Source organism: Cygnus atratus, chromosome 2, assembly GCF_013377495.2.
Source record: "Cygnus atratus isolate AKBS03 ecotype Queensland, Australia chromosome 2, CAtr_DNAZoo_HiC_assembly, whole genome shotgun sequence".
Lineage (NCBI taxonomy): Eukaryota > Metazoa > Chordata > Aves > Anseriformes > Anatidae > Cygnus > Cygnus atratus.
The window spans coordinates 139,738,449-139,762,900 of record NC_066363.1 but is presented as its reverse complement, the minus strand read 5'-3'; the positions used below and the strand labels follow the sequence as shown (position 1 = coordinate 139,762,900).

The 24,452-nt window shown below is 36.6% G+C and overlaps 1 protein-coding gene across 23 annotated transcripts in view; it reads right to left on the bottom strand.

Moving 5' to 3' along the window:
• Positions 1-24,452, bottom strand: part of RIMS2 (regulating synaptic membrane exocytosis 2) — a 459,423-nt gene that overhangs the window by 350,398 nt on the left and 84,573 nt on the right. For 11 of the 23 annotated variants that reach the window (XM_050709066.1, XM_035546281.2, XM_050709068.1 and 8 more), the window contains one exon: positions 17,653-17,664. The exons of the other annotated variants lie outside the window; for them this stretch is intronic. In XM_050709066.1, coding sequence (XP_050565023.1) covers positions 17,653-17,664 — 12 coding nt within the window. The remainder of the gene's footprint in view (positions 1-17,652; positions 17,665-24,452) is intronic. 23 annotated transcript variants of the gene reach the window in all.

Here is a 24,452-nt window from a genome sequence, read left to right as displayed (position 1 = left end):
ATGTGACTATTTTTTAAGCATAGAAGAGAACAATATCACGACAACAATGTTATAAAAGGTATACTCGCTTTTTGTACTAATTCTGTATCAATTATCCTAATGGGACAGGCCATCTCTGTTGTAACAATTTTTTATTATCTTTAAGGCATATACAAACAATTTCCTTCATAAATTTTATTTTTGTTCAAGAGCAAAATTAGTGAATAAAACACCTGACTAGGAAAATAAATTGTGTTCAAAAAATGTAACAACCCTCTCCAAATGCACAACATTAGCAACTAGAAATTGTAAGTTGGAACGCTAATTTAGGTGGGTTAATATATATAAGCCAAAGACATTTCATAAGCGTGCTCATTCTTTCTAAAGTAGACTGCATAAAAATAAGCAGTTCATATATAAAATAACTGATGTTGTCCAAGATCTGTACAGGCACTAATTTGCCTTTTTCATTATGGCACAGGCACACCTGGACACTACTGAGTCTGAAATGTTTCTAAACAATTCCAATGGAAACAGCACGTAATTCCTGCACAGCCATACAGACTATACACGATTCTTTCATGAGCTTTCATGATTTCCTAAGGAACTAGACAGTGGAAAAACTTCCAGTGAGGAAATGGCTGATGTGAAACCAGGTGTGATCTGGTCACAGTACACACTAGCAAGTGTTACGTCCCAGCAAGTACAGCTGCACGGCTTCCAAAGCTGAGTATGTAAGCTTATACAGTACTCCAGAGGGCCATGAGGGCTCATTAAATAAGTGTGGTGTTTTTTTGCATGAAATAAACCTGCTGTAAGTGAACAGAATCTACAACACTGTTCCACAAGGTCTTCCTTTAACTTTGGAAACTTGCGTAATTATGTAACATATTGAGAATGTACAGTTGACCAAGCTGCACCAATACTATAATTTTTAACAATCTTATGGAAGAAAACTGAGCATGCATTTTCTGCCATTCTTCTCAACTACAATTTAAGCTCATTTAATAAGAATATTGGATTTAAAGAGACCTTGCGCAGTGATTCCACGTGCCTGCTGCATCAGGCAGCTTTACAATTTAGTAAAGTTCCAACATAAAATTAGCTAGAAATAATGAGGCCAAAATCTATCAAAATGCTTTTCTAAGGCTTAATGCTGCAGTGGAGAGAATGCCTTTTAATTTCCAGTGTTCATTTATTTCAAGCTACTTTAATTACTCTTTTTTCTTATACCAGCGTCATTTAGTTTAAATAGCTGCTTTCTCTCCTCTGTGCTTGCTGCCTGATATTTCTGAAGAGACCAATCACATACCCACAAAAACCCTTCAGTTTTCGCAAGGTGTAGCTCTCTTGGGCTAAGCCTATTCCAGAAAGACATAGCCCTGTCACAGGGCCAGGTGCTGGCCCAAGATGGCCGATCAGTTCATACGCTTCCTGGCACAGCCCGGCCTTAGCTAACCAGCACCTCCCAGACAGTGCCAGCACACAGTGCAGGAACAGCACGGAGCAAGAACTGTTCCTAATAAGCAGCTCAGACACAGCCACGCTGCTGTGGAAAGCAGAATTGAGGGGTGTCGGGCAGGTCTGGCCCACACGGGTGTCCCTGGCCTGGAGTACTGCGGCCTTAGCTTCTAGTCACACACGTTCATGCACGTGATCATCCCAGCAGTCCTGCTCTGTACCTACAGCACGGGGAAGAAAAGCATTAAACCTGCTTTTAGCGCATCTAAATCACTGGTTTTTTTTTTAGCCCTCTAAATCACTGTTTAGTTAAGCCTCGTTGTTTCACTTGAGCCAGTAATTTCTAGGTAGTGCCATGTCATTTCATCTTCTGTAAAGAAGTTGCAGATAACTGTTACAAGCTAATCCCTACTCATCTCTGCAGGTAAACTTGAGTTCCTTGAATTCTTCAGTCCAACTCTTTTTACCTGTTTGGTTGCAGGTTAATTCCTCAGAAAAGAATTTCTTCTGTAGAGACTGTTGTTAGAGCAACTGTTGCTGATGGATTAAAACTTTGTGATGGAGGAAAAACAGCTAAATTTTTGGTAGAAAAATAAAAATATGCAGTCATGACTGGAGTAAGGTAATGTAATAGTCACTAGAATTACCAATTTGCCACAGCTTTATGGCAAAGTCATTAACTAACACTTTATCTCACAAATTCAGCATGTCTTTAAGGAAAGATAATTGGAACATTGTCTTGGTTTTCTTAAATATTTTTATAATAATTAGTTCACACAAAATATTGTGTTCCAACAGATTTGGCATGTAATAGAAATCATTCAAATGACAACCCCAAGTTGTTTTACTTCACCAAAATTCTTACTGAATCATAGAATCATAGAATCAATAAGGTTGGGAAAGACCTCCAAGATCATCTGGTCCAACTGTCCCCCTACCACCAACATTAGCCACTACACCATATCCCTAAGTACCACATCCAATAATACTTAAATGTCTTATAGCAAATTGATTTTGAGACTTTTGTAGCCTTAAAGTCTCAACTAGATGTTATTTATGTTATGTTATTTTTGAACTTTGTGTTCAAAGTTGTGTACTCACATCACGGCTTTATTTAAGAACCAACTAATAAAAATATTGAATCATCTTCGGCAAAAAAAAAGGTGCTGAGCATGTTCATTAGTTAATGCATGTAGACTGTTTTGAAAATGAATCGCACAAAGCATTTACGGGTTATTTACTACTGCAAGACATGACATCAACATCAACAAGAGGCCAAGAACAGAGAAAATGTGACAGGACCACAATAAGTCTGTGGTCTGTATAAAGATGTCACTGAATTGAAGTCAACAGAACCACACCATTTACACCCTCTGTGTCATTACTCACTACTGAAATTGTCTGAAAAAAATGCAAGATTCAACTGTAGTAAAAAAGTAACAGAATGGTAAGATGCCTGTAAAGCAGTTACTGCTGTATTGAATCCCATATAAACATTCCTCAATTTAACATAAAAATGCTGCCTATACTCTAGCAGCAATGTAGTCACAGCAGCACAGCTTCCAGTGCAGGCTGCAAAGCTCAGCTGAGAAACTAGGACATATTTTCTGGCCAGAAACCTACACTGAATTCCATGTTAAGACAGCTACACTGTGAGAAGAATTCAGGATGTACACATTTTATGTCTACCTGAGATGCTGTCACAATTAACACTGGCAGAACAATATAAAAATCTGAGATTAAAAAGAAGTAAATGCATTTCAGCTTAATAAATTTCAAAACAGAAAAGCAGAACAAGAGTAGAAAAGCAACAAATTTAGCGACACCCAGCACAGTCAGGTATATATTACTTATCAGTATGCTGAAAAGAACAACCATATTTCTTGAAGGAAAAAGGAATTTATGTATGAAATTTGTTATTTTTGTTTGTTTATATATATATATTTTTTTCTTTTTTTAATTCCAGTCTCAAATAATTCATTTTGTTAGGAAACACATGAAGATGCAAACAAAGTGAGAACAGGAAAGTATCTTGAAGAACACCAATAATTGAAGAGGTTAGTCTTTCTTCAAAAAAGAGTCCACGCCAAGATATCAGTTAGCAGGTAACAACTAATGGACTTTTCAAAAAATCTTACCTAATTATAAAGACAATTTAGTCCTGACAAACTATGCATCATGATTTGAAGCTTTCAACAGAATACGATGCTTTTCAGAAATATGTCTTGAAAACCATGTCTATGCCTTAAAAATGACATGCAGTTTGCCAACAAGGAGCATGTAGTTCATCAGGAAATCTTTTTAAGTAGGCTGGGCAGGTATTGCATTCTAGCTGACAGCTGGAAGCTCTCCTCAATTTACCCTGATAAACTAGCATATCTTACTAGTGTCATCTCCATGTGGCTTCTGCTCCTCCCTGCATTTTTTCAGCATATGCTGGAGAGTGAAGTGAGCCCAGGTCAGTGGAGATACTGCAAGCAGCCCGTATGGATGAGCTAGGTTGAACATTTGAGGCTTCAGAAAGAAAAGTAGTTAAACAGGTCCTCTCATTGAGATCAAATCCTGACACAATGATTACTTCAGAAAAGAATATTTTATCTTCTCTCTTTACCTTCTTTAGATATGTTTTCATGCCCAATTCTGGACCAGCTCTACCCTACATATATCTCCACTGCAGGTGAAGGCAGCAGCCTATTTCTCTCTGACAAAGCCACCCATTTCTTCCTCAGTTGTTATGTGCAAGTTTGCTACTGCTGACATGCTCTGCCTCAGACAACTGCGTTACACAGCAGAAAGCTCCTTTCTTGTGGATTTGGGGCACGAACAAACCCTACCCTATGACAGCTAGGTGACATGCACATTAGAATGTGTCACAAAGAACACAGCATTAAGTTATACTTTCCTCGAGTAGGATAAAACATAGAAATGGAAATCATCTGAAATACTGGCTTAGTAATATCATAACAAAATCTTTCTGGCTCCATCTAGTGGGCTTTAGCGTGCCTTGGCAATGTGACCGTAACGCAGCAATAGAAAAACACTGGAAAGTTGCAGCAAGGACTGAAGTTTTCCTCAATATTTCTGGCATGCCTGTGAACAACCCCTAAAGTTTGACAGATTCCTTTAAAGCTTCCTGTCCCATTTTACTTTTCTTTTCGATTTCAAATTGGGGTACTTGGAAGGCTCAGAGGCCCCCAATTCAACCTCAATTTAAGCATCAGTAGTGTCCCCCCCCAAGTTACATTGTCTGATGTTGTTCATGCTGCACTATCAGCTTTCCTATAAGCAAAAATAAGTCTAGGTACTTTAGGATTCCTTCAAATCTGTGGAGTATAAAACATTCACAGTGCAAATCCTCAAATCTCTGAATTTGGTGAATCCCCTGAGCAAACATCAGCCATACAGCAAACTGTTTTAACTGCTTTTATTGTTACAACACCTTGGTTTGGATTCACCTTTATTGTTGGTGGTGGTCAGATGGCTTTGTTTTTAAAGATTTGTCCACCTCAGTACTACGAAGATTCTCCTTACACTAGCTGGTTCCAAATAAAAGACTCATTTAAATTCGGTAAAACGGCCAAAAGAATTTTAAGATTTCTTAACATTTCTGTCACAGAGCCCACATCTGAGCACCCAGTAGCAGGCATATTTCAAGTTCCAAATTAAAACCAATTTCATATAAAGAATCTTTTGGTTTTGTAATTGACTGTAAATATTTTAATTTTAATTAAAGAGAATTTTAATTTTATTTCTTAATTTCAAAGTTCTCTTTTTTTTCCTGCATCTGACAATATGAAGAAATCCAACGTTTGAAATCCCAATTTAAATGTCATAGGACCACTGACAAATGTTTGTATAGTCTTTTGGTTTTGTTCTTTGCTGTTTGCTCTTTACAGTTAGGACCGTAGCTGTAGTAACATGGTTAAGTTAAAGTGGATGACAGACAATGAACACATCAATAAACCACCTCCTGGTTTATTTTTTACGTAGTGGGTGACCATAACTGAACTTATACAGTCCAGCTCATCATCATGGATTCTAGACCCAAAATTTCAGCCCATTCTTCCAAATACACTTAGATATGTTGTCGTATGTTTGGTATTTCAAAAGATAGAAAGAATTAGTAAACTGTAAAAAGGAAGTCTGAAAGATTGAGGGTTCCCTCTAACACAAGTGATGTTTGTAATTAGAAAATCATGCCAGCTTCATTTCCACTGCCACAAAGTGATATATTTCTCAAAAACCGATCCACTCTGACACAGACTATCAAAAGAGGGAAAGGAAAGCACTCTCAGGAAAAAGAAATTATTTTAGATCAATATTATTACGTGTGAAAACAATAAAGCAACAGTAAGGTAATATGTCTGACCTGATATTACACAAGAAAAAGGGGATGGCATTTTGTTTTTAATGTATGTAGTTTGAAAGTAATGCTCCCAGTTTTTGGAAAGAACTTTAAAATTATGATTTTTTTTTTTTTTTTTTTTTACAAATCTTAGTATACTTACACTACAACCTAATGAAGTGAAAACAGCAGTTCTTCTGCACAAAATCAGAATATGCAGAATGACATCAGAACCATCCTCTCAGACCTGAGGCAAGATTCAACAGTGTTTGGATTTCAAAAAACTCCTAAATTTTATCTTGCCTTAATTTATCAATGCTATCTTTCTTTATATGTCAGAAAATGGTAATATATTTAAACTGATGACTAGACAAGTCTGCATTCAAGAAAATATATATAGTAAGGATTTTCTAAGTTTTCTGTGATTTTTTTAAAGTCTCTAAGCTCACCCTACTCCAATAACAAGTTAATAAAACTAGCTCACTTCATCACTTCCATTCCTTCTGTTCAGGGTCTCACAAGGACATAGCATTAAGTTCATAGTTCTAACGGATGACCTCTCCAAAATAAGGACAGAAATTCATAATACTAGAATTCTGAAGTACAGGCACAAAAACCACAACCACACAATTTCTCTGATTCTTAAAGAAAAACAGGATGACGACGACATCAAACTTCAGTAATATAAATGATTCCTTAGTGAATTCCTGGGCCAAGTGATTGTAAAGGCAGTATTTTTCATCTACTAAAGGTTTATTTGCAGGATTTCTTGGGATCAGTTATTTCTTCACTCCTACGTAAAAAGTTGATTTCCTATAAGCATGTGGTACTTAAGGCGGGGAAGAACTACTCACATCAGAATATACATATATATACTAACTCACTCTACCATATACTCACTATACTAAATACAAAACTGTAATTCAAGCAAATACAGGCCAGCATTCACACAAAGTTCAATATTTCCACAGCTACCCCTACTTTTCTCCTGACTTGCTTTTCTCCCACTCCACTTCATAGAAAACCTCCCCTAGCCTTCAGAGCTGCAATAGTTCTGATCCGCTTGCTTGAAGAGGCTGCTCTTCCCCCTGCAAGATGCAGTATTAAACCTTCTGAACATACCAAAGGATTCGTTAGGAGAATACCACTAAACATGCCCAGTTACAGGGGAAACTATAACCAAAGATTGAACACGATTTCGCACAACTGCAAGGATGAAAACCACAGGATAACAAAGCTTCTATTCCACAGTAAAACTACTTTTTATAAACTATTATAAACTTACAACGGTAACAACTAAGGTCCTTGTACAAATAGCATGTTAGCAATGCCTTCTAATTAACTGCAGTCTAACAAGACTCTAGTAAATGTGGGCTCTATAGGACAAGCCTCAGTAACTCTCAAGCCTCAGTTACTCTGGCATATCCTCAAGGTTTAATAACAATGGTCACAGCTCCCTTGCTGGACAGCCACTATTTTAAAGGCCTAACTTTCTGAAGGACTGCTGTAAGGTTTATTGCAACTCAACAGAAGCATTTAACCAGACCTGGACTCAGCGATTTTGGTGTATGTGGAAGGGGTTATACTTCTAGTCTGAGTAAAAATGAATGCTTCCTGTCAAAAAGTTCTGAGGACCTACCCAAATTACATCAGGGCTGTCAAAAAGGATAAGGTGTTTGAGTTCCGTTAATGCCCAAAATTCAGTTTTGGATTCCCTCTCACGTGCCAGGACTGTGGCTAACGAGGTTAGAGATACTGGCTTTGAAGAGATCAGCAAGTGAAAATTCCCAGATTTATAGAGAACTCTTCTCTTTCTGGCCTAGAGATGCAAACTTTTCAATTTAGCTTCAGCTGTGAGAACTACTGCTTGCTTGAGGGAAAAAGAGAGTAGCAGTGGAGAACACACGTGTGTTCTACAATATTGACATACATACGTCATCTGGCTCTGTCTTTCCACATTAACAGATGTGAAGAAAACGCTTTCCCAGATTAGCTGGAGACTCGAGAAAAGTAGATCACTAGAGCACCTCGTTCAATTGCAGCATTATCACAGTGACAGGAGCAAGGTGGCACACTGGGGCAGTAGTTCTGCATCACAGTCACATCCCCAAAGGACACAATGCGGTGCTTCCTAAGCTTAATAATTTCACCACTGAAGAGTATGTCCAGATTTACTGTACTACTGTTCTCAGTTGGCTCAGGCACTTTATACTTTCAAAACACATGCATACTTCTCTAGGTTTTTTGGTTGGTTGGTATTTTGGAACATGTTTTGACAAAGCTGTCAGAAAGATCTGATACCCTGAGTGATCACGGAAACCTTACGAAACTTCTGGTTTGAAGTATCTTGCAGCAGGTCATTTCCAAAGGACATACTCTTCACAGATGTGCTCCGCAGTTTTTACAGAGAAAAAAAAATACATTTATCTTAAGGTCCAGATCCTTATCATTAAATGACCCAGTTAGTTCACAGTCCAACATGTCAACCAACTGTGCTCTACAGGAAGCTTCAACCAGCAGAACCCGATGCTGATCTGAGCGGTAACCAGTAAAGAAAAGGATATCTATTTAAAAATCATCAAAATCAAGGGCCACGTCTCCTAATTTTTACTGAAAAAGTTAACGTGTCCATTTACAAGAGGTTTTCATTAAGTAAGCCTTTGATAAGTGCTCTCTTCTCATGCTCAGTGTTGTACTGAACATGAGAAGCAAACATTAGTAAACAGGGTTAATAAAAATATTTATATGGAAAGAAGTGTAATAGGCTTAGATTTTCTATTACTTAAAACTGAATTTAAAATTTGTGACTCAACTACAATAGAAGTATCAGAGCCCTACTCAGAATACAAAATGGTATTTTATTAAGCCTTTGGCACAATAATATTACAGAAGTCCAATGTTGCAGTATCGAAACTATTTTGTTACAAAAAATCTATAAATAGACAGCTAAAATAAATAAAAGAAGAATCTATAAAACAAAAATGATCACATTAATCTTGAAACAGTTCAGAAAGTTAGTTTACCACAAAATGAAAAAATAAATAACCACCTCTTCGTAGTATGGTGCATAATAATAAAACACTGTGGTTTGGATTTAAAAAAAAAAAAGGGTTTTAGACATTTTTAATGAGCACTTGAGACTGGTGTCTGGCTGTATAGGATAACCTGCTAGACAATTTTCACTTTTTGCTATAAAACAAGTATGTTAATAACAATGCAAACAACTCTGCTCTTCCCAAATGACTGATGCCAGACATCCACTATAGGGAGAGCTTTCTTCTTCCCCAGTGATATCCATGACAAAAGGAAAACAAAACCAGGATCAGATGAAACTAAAAGAGAACTTAAAGCAGATTAAAAGAGACATTAAGAGAGACAAATTTACTTTCCCACATAAGAGCAAAAACAATTTCTTAAAACATACATAATCATCATGGTATTGAAGTTTAAAAAATGTACTAACACTGAATGCAAACGGACAACTAGACAACTGTACATATCAAGGGAAAAAAAGCATTTGAACCCCATCTTCCAATGTAGAGGCAAAACTATTCTACTCTCTCAGAAAGACACCACACACTCCCTACCTAGAACTGTAAGAAGTCCAAATTGTTAACAACAATAAATATCATCTTTCTTAATCACATGACCAAGAATCTGAGAGCAAGTACACCTTAATTAACCAGGTCATGACTCTGAAGTTATGTAGCAATTACAGTGAAACTGAAAGATGGAACAGGTTAAATGAACATTATTAACAACACCCCAGAAATTTAGATATTTAAAGCTAAATGGGAGGTGTATTCATGAACATAGAAAACTAAATGACTATTATTCTAACTTCTACTAATTAAGACACATCTATGATTCTATCAGTATAAAAATACTGTAGGAATCTACTTAGTGAAAGCACATTATCCCCAACAACAAACAGGACTCCTGTTAATTTTGTATATGTATTTGGTTTACAAAGCATCGGGTTTTTTTCTTCTTGCAGACCTAAAATGATAAAAAGGACTTTTGAACTACGTTGAACTAATTCTCAATAAACTACAAACATTAGCACACATCAATTGACCGAAATTGAATTAGCTACCTGAAATCCAGATTTCTCCGTAGATCTCCTTGATGCTGAATGAAGGCATCTTTACAGTAAGTCAAACTAAGGGATTTTTAATTTTCAAATGCCTCCTATTTATACTTCATAGAAGACATCTCATTTAAACACAATATTTTTCACATTTATTTAAACTTTCTCCATGAACACACTGAAGTCCAGGATCTGCTAAAATTGTCTACATCAAGTCATGCATACTATGCTAAGTAACTGTCTTGTCTGTGCATCCAATACTTGATGCATCAAAAGGTGTTTGTCATATAAATTCCTATTTTCTTGGAGCAGATCTAAACAGCAAACAGGCAATATTAACCCCGGTGCAAGGACTTTTTCATTTAATTCCTCAACCTGTAAAAAAAATTACTCCTTGAAGACACTAGATAAAGTTCTAAGAGTTCAGGAAAAAAAAAAAAAAAAAAAACCTTGGGAGGTTTGCTGCTCTACTCTTTTACTGGCAATGTCTTCATTATTTATATATATAAGCACTGGTTTCCAGCCACTGAAGCTGAATCTAGATAATTAAACATTTATAACATCCCCTGCTGTGCTGTGTCTAACTGTGTCCATAGAGTCCTAGGTGTGCTGTTACACACCTGGGACTGAAACAAGGAATTTGTTGAGCTACCTTTGATAAAGGTCTACACCTGGAACTTAATAGCACATGATATGGTTTCTGAATATTGCAACAGTTGGCAAATATAACTTACTGCTCAAGAACTGCTCATCGTCCTGTTCTGGAATTGCAAATTCATTTCAACAAAGAAAATGATAGTGAAAATGTATTTATATCTAACACTATCTATTGTTGTTATACTGTTTTCATATATATTTTAAGACAAGTTTATTTGAAGATAGCTTGAAGAAGCTATGAAGTGGTAAGTGGTTCACAATCTGAACTTAGAAAACAGATTTCTAATGCCATCAGGATAAGACAAATAGCAAAATGAAAACAAAAATGAAAGCCATCTAAAACAAGCCATTTCTAATTTCTGTACTATAAAATTACACCACCAGAGTGTACACATGTAGGACAAGGCTTATAGGAGGAACTAGCATCTTTTACACTGATGGAAGGTGGAAAAATTATACAAGCCATTGGGCACATAAACCATTTCTCATCTGATACAGAAGTACGTATGTGGATGTAAAAGGATTTTCACACCTATTTACTCCTCTAGTTAGTGTTCTGGTTCATCCTTAAGCAAGAAACACATCTGAATGTGCTCTCCAATCATGGAGTTTGCTAACAAAAGCAAATAGTCTCAATACAGAGTTATATTAAAAACCCTGTAGTCTTTAGATTGCACTAATTAAGACTACTCTGAAGCTAGATCGTATCAAGAAGTTTATTATCATTTTTCCAATTAACTTTCAAGTACAAGAAAAACTAGAAATGGAGAACAGCAATTTCTAGGGCCACATCCCCCTTTCCTTGAACACCATGGTGTCATTGATCTGTCCATGAGGAAACGGGCCAAAGGGCTTTGCAGTAGAGAAAGAAAGGAAGGAAGGAAAGAAGGGAGGGAGGCAGGATGGGAGGGAGGAAGGAGCCTCATTCCATCTCACTGTCCCCCAACTTATCCAGCAGCTCACAGAAGTTAATATGAAGTTTAGCTACAACACAGTGTTTAGCTACAATATAGTGTAATGTCCCTGTTCCTTGACCGACAGAGTGTATCTTAGTATGACAGTAAGGTTGCAAAGTTAACAACACATGGAAAGAGATCTAATTTAGGAATAACATTTGCATGCCAATTTAGCCATCAGAACGATTTATTTACTACATGTGGTCTTCATTGGGATTTCATGCAAGTTTAAAACTACAACTTTAATAAGGTATATGTATACTGACTATTTTTTCTTATATGTAACATTGTGACAGTCTTGAAAATACTGGAAATCTTAGTATTTAAAGTTATCTACAGAGAAAGTTTGAAGGTATTTACATTTACTTATGTTTTGCAATCCAACTCCAAGAAACAGAAGATAGAAAAACTGTGAGTTTTCGCTATCATGTTTGTTAGAAGCACCTTCTGTTACTGGAGGTAGGCTCCTTAGTGATGAGGGAAACAGGAGTGAGCTCTGAACTCTGTAGAGATAAAGGAGAGTAGCTCAGACAAATGGATACATGAGAAATAGGATCAGAGAACACACCGGGATAAGTGAACTAAGACAGGAAGGTCTAAGTTGCCAACCCTCTGAATTACTTTTAGAGATCCCAATCTGAAAGACAACACTCAAGAGTTGAGGAAAATCATTAAGCTTCCTGCAGCTGAGAAATGTCTCAGCAAAATAATCCTACATAATAGCTGGTAAAGGAGACCTCTGTCAGAAGTATTTTAAGACTGTGAAATATCCTGCTGTTTTTGCAAGTCGCTTTGTGAAGAAGAAGTTGTTTGTTTTTCCCAAATTTCAGTCATCAAGAAATCAACATATTTTTTTAACAGCATATCTCTTAAAGCATTGGGAGACCTTAAAAAGCTTGATGATACTCGGAGCATGTTTCCTGATAAGACACAGAGGTCAGAGTCAAGCGTCAACAATAGGTAAGAGTTTACCCAAACAGGTATTTTCCAAAAGCAAGAAGGCAATGGTGTGAGAAATAAGCCATGATTTGGGTTATTCCCAAAGATTATTACAAATATTTGTCACATCTGGGCAATCCCAGATTGCTACAGGGCACCGTGGAGGCACACGCCTGCAACACTGCTGGGGTAGAAACAACGGGATTCTTGGCCGGGCCCAGGATCTCTTCAGGAGAGTAGTAAAATGAGAAATACTCTCTCTCTTGTTTAACAGTTCAAATGAAATTTCCACAAAACGATGTGAGCATTCTCACCACCGCTTTGGTCTCTCCTGACTAATGAATTTTATTATTCCACTCTGGAATATGCCAAAGGAAAACTGGGGAATCGGAAGTTTTTATCTGCAGTAAGACGCATAGGGAGAACAAGGCCCAATGTTAATTGCTTTTGATCTTTTCTAATGTAATTTTACAATAAATTGTTTTATGAGGTTATATTGCTAAAAATGACTGCAATTGTCTGAACTCTGTCTATAATCTCAAAAATGATTAAACCTTGATTTAATAATTAAAGTTAAAAGAAAACTCGAGTCAGTCCAGTTATTAGGGGAATTAACCTGGGAACCTATTCAGTAAATATGTTTGAATCTGAATTTGCCTAAAGGAGGCTTTGAGACAATTTCATCAGAAAGTATTATCTGCAGGTTCTTAAGACTGGTGAAGGTTGAAGATTTGGTTTTTGAAGACAAGCTATTTGTTTGTGCCTTTAAGTATTTCAAAATACGTACTTTTACAAAGGTAGAAGACCCACTTCAAGGACAGTGTTAAATGTTTTACCCTCTTTACTCAGTGGATAAAAACAGAAAAGGATGAAGTTCCCTAGCTTTGCACCTCAGGTTTATCCTTTACAGAATTATAAGCAGTTCTGTTGAAGGCTTTCATTTACCTGTAGCACCTTATAAAAGATTCCCTAAAAACAACTTCCTAAACCTGCTAAAAGAGATGAAAGAGCAGAGAAAGGACCAGACTGTCCCTATGCCAGGCTGCTGAACTGCCCACTTCATGGCACAAGTGCCCAATTTATAATGCAGAAATACAGCTATGAAAAGAGAATCGATTCTTCCAGTTTGAGTTACAGGTGTGTGATAGTATATGTGAGATTAACACCTAGCAGTTCGGTCTTTCCACTTGATCTATCTAGTGGACTCCAGATCAGGTTCCAGTATCATCACTGCTTACCCAGGAGACTATTCCCCCTAGCACTGTAATAAAGGGGTTGCATGAAAAATAAGGAGAAACTTCATCTCACTAGCAGGAACGTTAAGGATTCGTGGTATCTTTAAAGTCCCCTTTCACCTTCAGATTTCAAAAAACATCTTTTCTATGTCATACACTCCCATATACACCATCTTTTTGCCTCAGCTGACTCCAGCTTTATGACAATCGGTGACTGCCTCCTAACTTCCTGGGATGAGAGAAAAAACAGATTTCATTACCAGCTACAGACATTGTCTAATCCAGAATGAGATTTTCACTCACTTTCAGACAGAGCAGCATTGTCCTTAACAATATTTGTTGCAAATTATAGTTCCAAATAATTGAATTAAGTTGGAGCTAACTCAAACCATAAAGCTGTTGTGTTGTTTTTTTTTTTAAATCTCTGTGCCTGAGACAGTTATTAAACAAAGAATAAGAAAACAAGCACTTGAAAAGCATGAATTGATGTATCTAAACCTCAAACATTCACAACTAAACATTCCATAGGGATTTTAGAAGTTTTGAAAAGCCAGATCCATAACCAACAAGTGAAGGAACCTAAATCAGAAGGATCCGTGTTTTCTCCTGCCAGCTGTTTCGAAAAACTTCTTTTAAGGCTTACTTGTGTCCTCAAAGTATCGGTGACTTTAAAGCCACTGCCTCCAAGCAAAGGTATAAAAATATAGTTTTGTTTAAAAACAAGCTAAACTTCAGTCAAAATTAAAATATTCACCACTAATTCATTTAGTAGTATTTGCAGTGAAGATATGCTTTTACACAACCTATATTGCACATAGTTCCTCATATTTTTAATCATTTAATTTAATGGTTTTCAATGACATAGCTGTACGATTTCACTACTACAGCTAATGATGTTGCTCATCTTAATAAATTTATTTGGTTAGGAATATAATTGTGAAAATCTAAGGAGGAAGATGGAGATCCTGTGCACCTTTATTTTTTGAAATACACTTCAGTCAGCCTTAATTGACTCTCGTTTCTCAAAGAGCACTCCTCTACTTCATGGTCACATTTGATTGAATAATAGCCACACTAATGCACAAGATCATTTAAAATGTACCTTTGTTACTTAAAGAAAATAAAAATACAGAAGATGGAAAAAAATCACTGAACATTATTTTTCCTTAAAAAATAGTCAACTATTTCCTCCTCAGAGATGATCTTTCTCTTTTACAACTTAACATAAATGACTCCTTTCTGTCACATTTGTGCCTTGATTTTGCAAAAGTACTTGATACACGGTGATACCAGACTAATGAATGGCTGGGACAAGTGATTCGACTTGGAAACAGGTACAGAGAGCTTTATACTCCAATGTGATAGCAGTATGAAATTTAAGTTCTCTTCTATGGATATTTAACAGTACAATTGCAATATTAAAACAGAGTGAGAATTCATGTCCAACTCCATTCCCCATAATAAACAGCACCAGCAGACTGGTATATGATTGTCCCCTTCATTCATCACCATGCACTGTCCCGGCTTTTCTCTATAATCATAATCTTTACTTCTCAAGACAACAAACTGAAATGTTAAAATACTTTCTATTCTTTAACGCCTCGAAGGTTTTGGATACACCTGATTTTCCAAATCCATATTGTTGAACCATATAGTTAACATCCTATCAACAATCACCAAATATCTATGGCTTTATGCATAAGCAGATCGAATTTGCCACTCTACGGCTACTAAATACAGAATAGGCTTCCTAAGAAATACTGGAATTCACGCCTTCTCTAATATGTTAACGATAGAAAATTGCTAACAAAAAAACAGATAACTGATAATATTAAGGACTCTTAGCATGGATTAACCTACTACTGAATGCTGTATCTCACAAAATTTACAAAAAATCCTATTTATCACAGAATCACAGAATCATTTAGGTTGGAAGAGACCTCCAAGATCACCTAGTCCAACCTCTGACCTAACACAAGTCCTCCACTAAACCATATCACTAAGCTCAACATCTAAACGTCTTTTAAAGACCTCCAGGGATGGTGACTCAACCACTTCCCTGGGCAGCCCATTCCAATGCCTAACAACCCTTTCAGTAAAGAAGTTCGTATCTGCATACAACATACGAGGGTTTTTAACCATACTAGTAGCACTAAAAGAGCAAGATGAAGACTGCTTCTGTCCCTACTTCACAATATTTGTAGTCAAGAAAAATCTGACCTGAAATATGTTCTTCCTTCCTTTATAACTTCTAAAACATATATTTCAAAATCAGCAGAATCAACTCTTTAGCTCCTTGATATGCAATTGTTACTTACGAAAAAACCTAAACAGTTCATAAGCTAAAGAAATTCCTGTCCCTTTCCTCCTTAGCACAGGTACACAGTAAAACTAGCTAATCATATAACATTATTCCTGTAACCCCCTTTCTCTTCCCCTCTCCCTGCCCCTCTCACGCTCCCAAGTGAATTTAGGATTTGGTACTGCTACAATATATGAGAGTGCCTCATGGGCATTAGTTCCTGCATTGACTGTGGGAACACTGTTAACATGCATCAATTACAAGATTATAGGGAATGGGAGAAATTAATTCTTCAAGAAGAAAATAGTTCCTTTGACACATCCACCATTTGAAATCTACAGCTACCTCTGGTATTCTAGAAACTCGTGTTACTTCATGGCTTCCGTGAATTCACAACATTTTAATTGAGAAAAAAAAAATCTGAAGATGCAGGCCAAAAAAAACTATGTAGTCCTCTAACAGACTAGGGGACCAATATGTGTCCCACCACAAAGATCGCTTGCCCCCTAGTAAAAACATAGCCTAAATGGTAACAGCAGCAAATGACTTATAACTTTTATATGAAGCAACATACTTCTGAGCCATACATGTGAGCTGAACGTGAGCCTTGACACTGCTACCAATAAAAAAATCCCATTTTTTGCAATGAAAGACTGTGCCATGTTGCATATGGATGCTAAAGAATCTCTTTAGTCCGTCAAATATTGGAACTTACTCGCCAAGCACTACAGGGCAAGTTGCTTTACAATTGCAATTCCCTTCAGAAAACATTAGCGATTTTCATGGAAGAGCAGATTTACATTAGCTCAGGTAGTTTTCTTGATTCCATTCTCTTTTTTAATAATTGCATATAATCTGGTAAAATATTGAAATATATTCAGGCTTATTCTCAAATTCATCTTTATACTACCTTTTCTAAATGCATCTAAAATAAAATCAAATTAAAATATTTACTTCTGGTGTAATATCAGCAAAATAAACACAGTGTCAGTGACATGCATAACTTCTAACGTTAATTCAACATTATGCTCAATACAATATGTGCACCACATTTTCTGAATGCCCATGTGCCATTTAATTTAAAAAATAACATATGTTAATAGATTGCTCTATGACATTGCTGGCTTATTCCTAGATGTTAAGAATAGATATGTTTTCTTAGTTATTACTGACATCTAACTGTATTGTCATTAAAAATCAAAACAGAACTACCATGCTACATAAAGTTACTAAAAGAAGCCAAAACATTGAGAACATCAACAGCATTTGAGATTGAGGATATCAACACTGCTACCACATAGGGAAAATGTTATTTTTAAAGGTTTATGCGACTGTGATAAAATTAATTTGTATTTTTGTAAGAGAAACACCTCCTAGACAATTACCTACTTAATTTGTTTTTCAACTGTGCACATATCATATTGCAAAACTAAAGGAAAAGTAGGGGCATGCTCACAAAAGCTGCAGAAAGGAATATCATGCATAATGTCCACAACAACTCACAGATTATTAGTAAGTTATCTGAAGAACAGGTAAGCCTTTCATGCCAAACATTGCTTTCATTTCAATGATAGTAACTCCCCTTGCCTTTAGCAGGAATTACACATGTGTAAATAAAAGCAAATGTAGGCCAGGAAACAAGTCTATTCAGAAAAGAAAAGGACTTAAGACAGAAAAAAGGCTCTAACCACTTTGTCCTCCTGGAGTTCATATCCACGAAAGCAAGAAAGAAAGGACAGAAAAAAGACAAAGAAGGAAAGAGTCACTTTCATTCTGAAAGCAAGCAGTAGTATTTGTTAGTAAAATAAATGAACAAATTTCAAAGGAATTATTATATGTCATTCTTATTTCCCATAGTGGTGAAGAGGATCCAGTGAAAAATATTTCATTTTAACAATTTGCTTAGTTTTATGGGTGAAATTGAGAAATTTTATCTGTCCAAGAAAATATTTGTACAAATTAAAATTATTTTCTTTGTGGAATTTTCTAAGACATGACTCCAAATTATTTTGAATTGCCTTAATAAATCAAATGGGGCATGTCATAAAAAGGATGCAGAATTTAGCTCCACATGCCTTGGACCGCAGTATTGCAAATGATTAGCATGCATCAACCTTTTGCACTTGCATTGAGTCCAGTGAAATGAAGGATTTTTGTTCATTCTAGCCAGAAATAGGGGATACATTATGGCATAACTGCATGTTCATCACTCAATAGCTCTTTAAAATAGGAGGGTTTTAAAGCACAAGGAGACAGAGTTTCTCAAGCATTTATTGCATGTCATGTGAGATCTATATTACTTATATACTCCTTTTCATATTCATAAATATTAAATACAAATATTTCCAGTATTATTTTCCTTGAAGGAACTGTCTTTTTAGCTAAAATTGTAAATGGAATAATACTTCAGAAAACAAAAATATTCAAAATGGTTTCAGACAAAACTGTTTCCCATTTTTGTGAATGACGATGAAAAATGCATAAATGAGCAATATTTTCTGGTACCTCAATGTCACATGCCAATACACAGACTAAACCTAGGCATGGAAATAAGCACTTCACTATGTTGGGAATACAACTGCTCACGTAGAAAGGGTGACAACTCATTTTATAGCTTTATTATTCAGATAGCCTTATGACATGTAACTTTGTGCTCCTGTGCTCTTACAAAAGTTTTAGATTCCCCCCAACGCTAGACACACAAACAAACAGGACAGAATACAGCAGAGCCAGCTAAGACAGTCAAGGGGCAGAGCACACAAGGAGAAGCTGAGGGACACAGGCTTATTTAGCCTACAGGCTGGGATGCGGATGGGTGGGGGAAGAGGGGAACTGTTTGCAATCTTCGACTACCTCAAGGTGAGCTACAGAGAAGACAAAGCTAGAATTTTCTTGAGGATGCACAGCTGAAGGACAATGGACAATGGACTAGCAGGAGATTGGACTAGATAACCTCCCCAGGTCCTACCACCCTGAGCTTACTCTGTGATCCTATGTGCAGTGGTAAAACCTGGAGTTTTAACTTAAAGCATTTTCAAAGATGCTAGAGTTTTTAGAGTATTCTCAGTTAAAGAAATACAAAATAGCATTGAAAGCTATCTAAAACCAAGGAACTTGTAAGCATTATCATTCAGTGTGCAGAGTCATTTATCTGCACAGCATCGGGTGCACCACTGCTTTCCTAGCAGGGCTTCCTGTCCTACCACAATAAGAGTGGCAGGAGTTGCTCATAGGTGTTTGGAATGAAAACTCCTAGTGCCTCAATCCTCTGGAGAAATACACTCTACTATGCAAGAGGAGCATAATCCATAAGCATGTGTTTTTAGCACAGAGGCTAAAAAATTTTGAAATCATAAATGCCTGCCTGGTTAGGTTCCTTTCTTGGTGAATGTCTCTTAACTGCAGGAAGGGGTAAGTAACAGCACAAAAGAGCAATTAAGTCAGACTAGCCCAGCTCCCCAGATTAAGGATGCAGACAACAGTTTAAAACTCTGTTCAATTTTAAGCAAGAGAACTTGACAAAATTAAATTTATTCCTACAAGATCCAGTAGGTAAAATAGCACAGAGCAACAACGATAAAGATTTTAAATACATGAAACTAAAGAAAAAAGTAAAGGCAGCAAGTTTCAAGCAAAAATGAAAACTGGATACAATGGCATTTAAACTAGGAAATAGGAACATCTTTAAAACAATCAATAATAAATGAGAAATGGAAACAGTAAATAGAAGAGGTTAAAAATTATACAAAGTTACAAGAAGAGGTAAGATCCTTACAAAAACAAATTTTGAGATGAAAATTATCTTTATTATTTGATTTTTTTTATCATAGAACTTAACTTACTGTTCTACCTACCTAGGCTGACTACTCTTTGAAGCAGAATTGTCTGTTTCTAGCACAGTATTTACTGTCTTAATAACTTTTAATATCTTCTTATTTACCTTCAGCTTTTTATATTCTCCAGTGTACCACTACTCCTGAAATTTTAAAACAGACTATAAACAAGGCCCATGACATTTCAAGAGACTGCTTAGAAATAGTGCCATTTTGAATATTAATTCCTTATAATCTTCACTATGCAGTACCCATAATTTAGTCATTTGGTGATGTAGTATTATCTGTAGTGTTCTCCTCAAAGACACACAGTGAAGCATGAGACAAAAGGCAATAAATACAAGATAGAACCTGGGAAATTCAGACTAGGTGTAGGAAATCCTTGTTTTGTTTTTAATCAAGAGAGTGATGAAGCACAGGAAGAGTTTGCTCAAAGTGGCTGCTGAATCTCCATCCTTGAAGATTCAAACCTGACTGGACAAGAACCTCAGAAAACTAATGTAATTCAAAATTCTTTGAGCAAGAAGTTGGGTGAGACACCTTCAGAAGTCCTTTCCAACCCAACGATTATTCATCAATAGTCTGTCCTCACTCATTAAGAAAATCTAGCTATATTAGCCTTTTTAAATAGCTTTCAACTACACACTATACACCTGCATATATTTAAACATTCTGCTTAGCCATCAGTATGAATCTTTCCCACTTTTATCTCTTTTCCAGAAATAATGACTAGCATAATTTATTCAATGTCCTGACTATTTTTATGCTACTCTAACATGGTGTTCCAGTCTATCTAAATTGTAAGTGATAATTATATATATAAAATTTTAACTATTAACACCTCTTCATATTGTGAATTATGTTCTAATCTACTTTTTCCACTCAGTAGTTTTCACCTAAAATACAAGGATCTTTAGAACATTTAAGAGGAATAAAACCATAATGCATAAGAAGTCAATATAAGAAGAAAAGTAAAGACGACAATATACAAACCAGTAAAAGAGAAGACTCAGAAATAACAAATCTAAAAGACAGAAGCAAACTCTCACTGTAACACTGATATGTATTTAAGAGAAGACAGCTTAAGAGCTTTGAGACAATTTTTCTAATAACTACTCTTGCATCACTAGGTTCTAACATTAGAAACTATTGGCTCATAAATATTGATCTGGTAACACTCTTCTGTTCCATCACACTTTCATTTTGCCAAATCTTAATATGTGTTCAAGAGTTTCCAAAAGCTTAACTTCACTTGAAAACAAATTAACTGTAATCACAGAAAAGATAAAGTAAACGCTAAATACATCCTAAGAATGTAAGCAAGGAGAACAGAACAACTCATATTTCCTACAAACTCAGTCAATATTTGTGAAAATTGTGGCAGATAAGTCATTTTCATGTATCAGTAGAGAAGTCTCTTCTCTCTTAGCTTAAAAGATATTCCAAAGTACAAGCACTGCTTAGGTAATGATTAAAATAATACATATTTACTCATTTATAAACTATATACTCAAAGGAGATGTAAGATAATTCTCAGAAATTAACAGCATAGGAAGAGCTTTAAACACTTCAACATATCAGTGTAAATTTTCCAGTGCAAAGCAGCAATTCCAGAAATCGGTGGCTTTGGAGGCAGTTCTGACTCTACATTCTGTCATTCACACTGTAATGTGTGAATCCCAACAGATCAACAAGACTTGATTCAGACAGAATCTACCTATATGGAGCAACTTTCAGGATGAAGTGTCTCTTTTCAGAAACAGGCAATGAAATTTAAAGAAATGTGAAATTCAAGACAAACAATTACCCTTTACTAGACACCTAGGACTACCGCCATCTTCTCAGCTGCTTCCCCCAGCACTGATGCACAGCATTTGAGTTCACACCAGTACAACATAAGGAGTGATATGACTGACGATATGAGAGACAGTCCAGTCAGTCATTTCTATAGCAAAGATATTAAAGAAATTATCCCATCCAGTTCTCAAAGAACAAATGCTTAAAAAGCAACAAATTGGTCAGATTTCGGCAATATTTATTCGGTTCCATGTGAAAATGCAAGTACATTTTAATATCAGTTTTGCGGGAAAAGGCCTTACCTCCATGAATATTTAGACACAGAAATGTGAGTAAAATGACTGGAATTTCCTTCCATATTCAGAAGAAATCTAGCATTGTCAATATCTACACCTTACCCTTTAAAAAAAATGTTAGAAGGTGAATCTGGCATTTGACTGGGTGAGCCAAAGCCACTGTTCAAGAAAGTATTTTTTCACCTTAAGTGCAAAAATATCAGTTTGCCTAATATTATCAGTTCTAAATTGTGTCAGGATCATAATAACCTCTAAGGTTTTTGAAAGCTTTGAAACAGAGTGAAGAGTTCAAATATGCCTAGCCTCTGTTGAAATTGAGGCTATCATCTGCTCTTTAATGAGATTCAAAACAGCCACCAAGTGAAAATAGCCTAAAATAATAAAGCGAGTAACAAAATAGTTTCTGCAGTTATCACTTGAAAGACATGATAATATCCACAAAGCTTCTATTAGAATCACAGATTTTATTTTTTTTTCTGAAGAATCGAGAGAACCTGAGGTGTCAGTACAGAAATGCTGCAGCTGGGTATCACTATTGCTACATATAAGTTTGCATGAGAAGCTTACAGGCTGGAAAGGAGCAATGTCTCCTGGTTAAAAATGATTGCTGTGCAAGCCTTTCATCTCAGTACCAACTGAAGTAACGAGAACCGCATTTTGCTGGGACAGCATGCTGCTTCCATACTGCCCAGGCACAGAGAGGGCCAGCGGCCTAGCCAGGGCCAGGAGCAGGGCACAAAGGGTGATTTCAGCCAGGCCATGCCCCCACCAACAGAGCAGTGTCCCACAGTCCCCACACGAGGAGAACAGGGTAATCCCAACAGGGCCGTGGTGATGAGGCAGAACCAAGGCCAGCCAGGAGGCCAAGCCTACAGACGCAGGTCAGCAGCGGCACAGACCAGCCATGGCGCCAAGGGAATGACCAAGGCCAAGTGCCTAAGCCATAAGCAGCTCCAAACAGGGTGTGGAGGCCCCCACAGGGCTCCTTCTCCCACAGCTTTCCCTGGGCTGATCCCAGGCTACAGCTGGGCCACATCAGAGCTGCCCTCGAGCACAGGCAGCGAAACACTGCTGGGGGTGAGGGACGGGGAGGGAATTGTGCTAAGGACCATGAGGTATATGGCTGAACTGTAGTCCCGCTAAACTGGGGTATAACTTTGGAAAGCTGCTCACCTCAAATTAAATGGAGTTGATCATTGTTTAGAGATGTTTTAACAATCATGGATGTGGCACTGTTGTTTTCAGATAACCATGACCAGAGTTCAGGTATGCTGTAGGTCTTTAGCATATCTGATAATATGAACTCTATTCTACTCATGGAGAGACTGGGATGTGAAATTCAACCCAGTTAGAAGGATAACTTTTACAGTCTCCATTTGTGAATTTTAAACTTTTAAATAGGAAACTGTCTTTGGAAAAACTCAGCAGCTTCCTTTCCTTTCTTTCCGAGACACATGCACTGAGATTCTCCAGAAAGGTGAATACAGTTGTACATTACCAGATTCTACAGGTGTTACATGGCCTAAACTGAAGGAAAAAAAAAAATATATATATAACCTAGAGTTCAGAGAAATCCTTTCCATCAAGTCAGTAATGTCACGTCTTTTCTAGAGAAACACGGAATCAAACCGTGTCTCTTAAGGATCAGCTTATTTGTATGCGATTGCAAATCACTGAGTTTATTCCAAATCCTAGTGACCTGGAAATCCTGACTGTGACAGACTAATTATTTGGTGCCTGTCAATTGTCAACAGAATGAAATGGATTACACGTTGTGGCTGCATATGGATGGTCCACACTGTACATCCTGCAGTTGGAAATGCACTCAACAAAGAAGGGAAAAGAACTTGATGGTTCTCTGAAAATCAAACATAACCCAAGAAATAATCAAAATGCAATTTTTTGACAGAACCAGAGGGAACTGAGGGAATTTTCCTATATATACCCTGTGTAGTTCATACAGAGATGTTAGGCCCTAGAAAGCAACTGAAAATCTCTTATTTTTGATGTTCAAAGACAAAGAGAGAAGAATGTTTCAGCGGGTGTAACTGATAGTAGATTGCTGAACATCCTTAAAGCAGGTATACACCATACTTCAAATTAAGTTTTCACACAAGCACTGTTTTCTTCCTCTAGGAGTGGAATGTTGATTTACTGAACTGGCATTCTGAGCTGTTGAAAATTATATTTACTGCACACAAGTTTTATCTATCTGAAGGCAGTAGATGTCAAACATTTTAACATATAAATTTCTCAGCTGCATAAATCTCATTCTGCTGTCTACTGCCTCACTCTCCGTATTTTCCTGTATAAATCAGTATACGATTAAGAACGAATAGCAGTGTTATCTTGTGTATCAGTGGTACCTATACCACTACAAATTACTGTTATGTGATTTATTATTTGAGAAACACAATTGCAATCAACCTGAAATTGTTCATAATCATAAGAGATGCCAGTTTAAGCTCCCTTATTCCCACAAAATTTAAACTCCCCATCCTGGCTGAATACTCCTATTCCTAAGGTCATAAGCAGGAGCACAGAAGCAGCAGTACCATCATT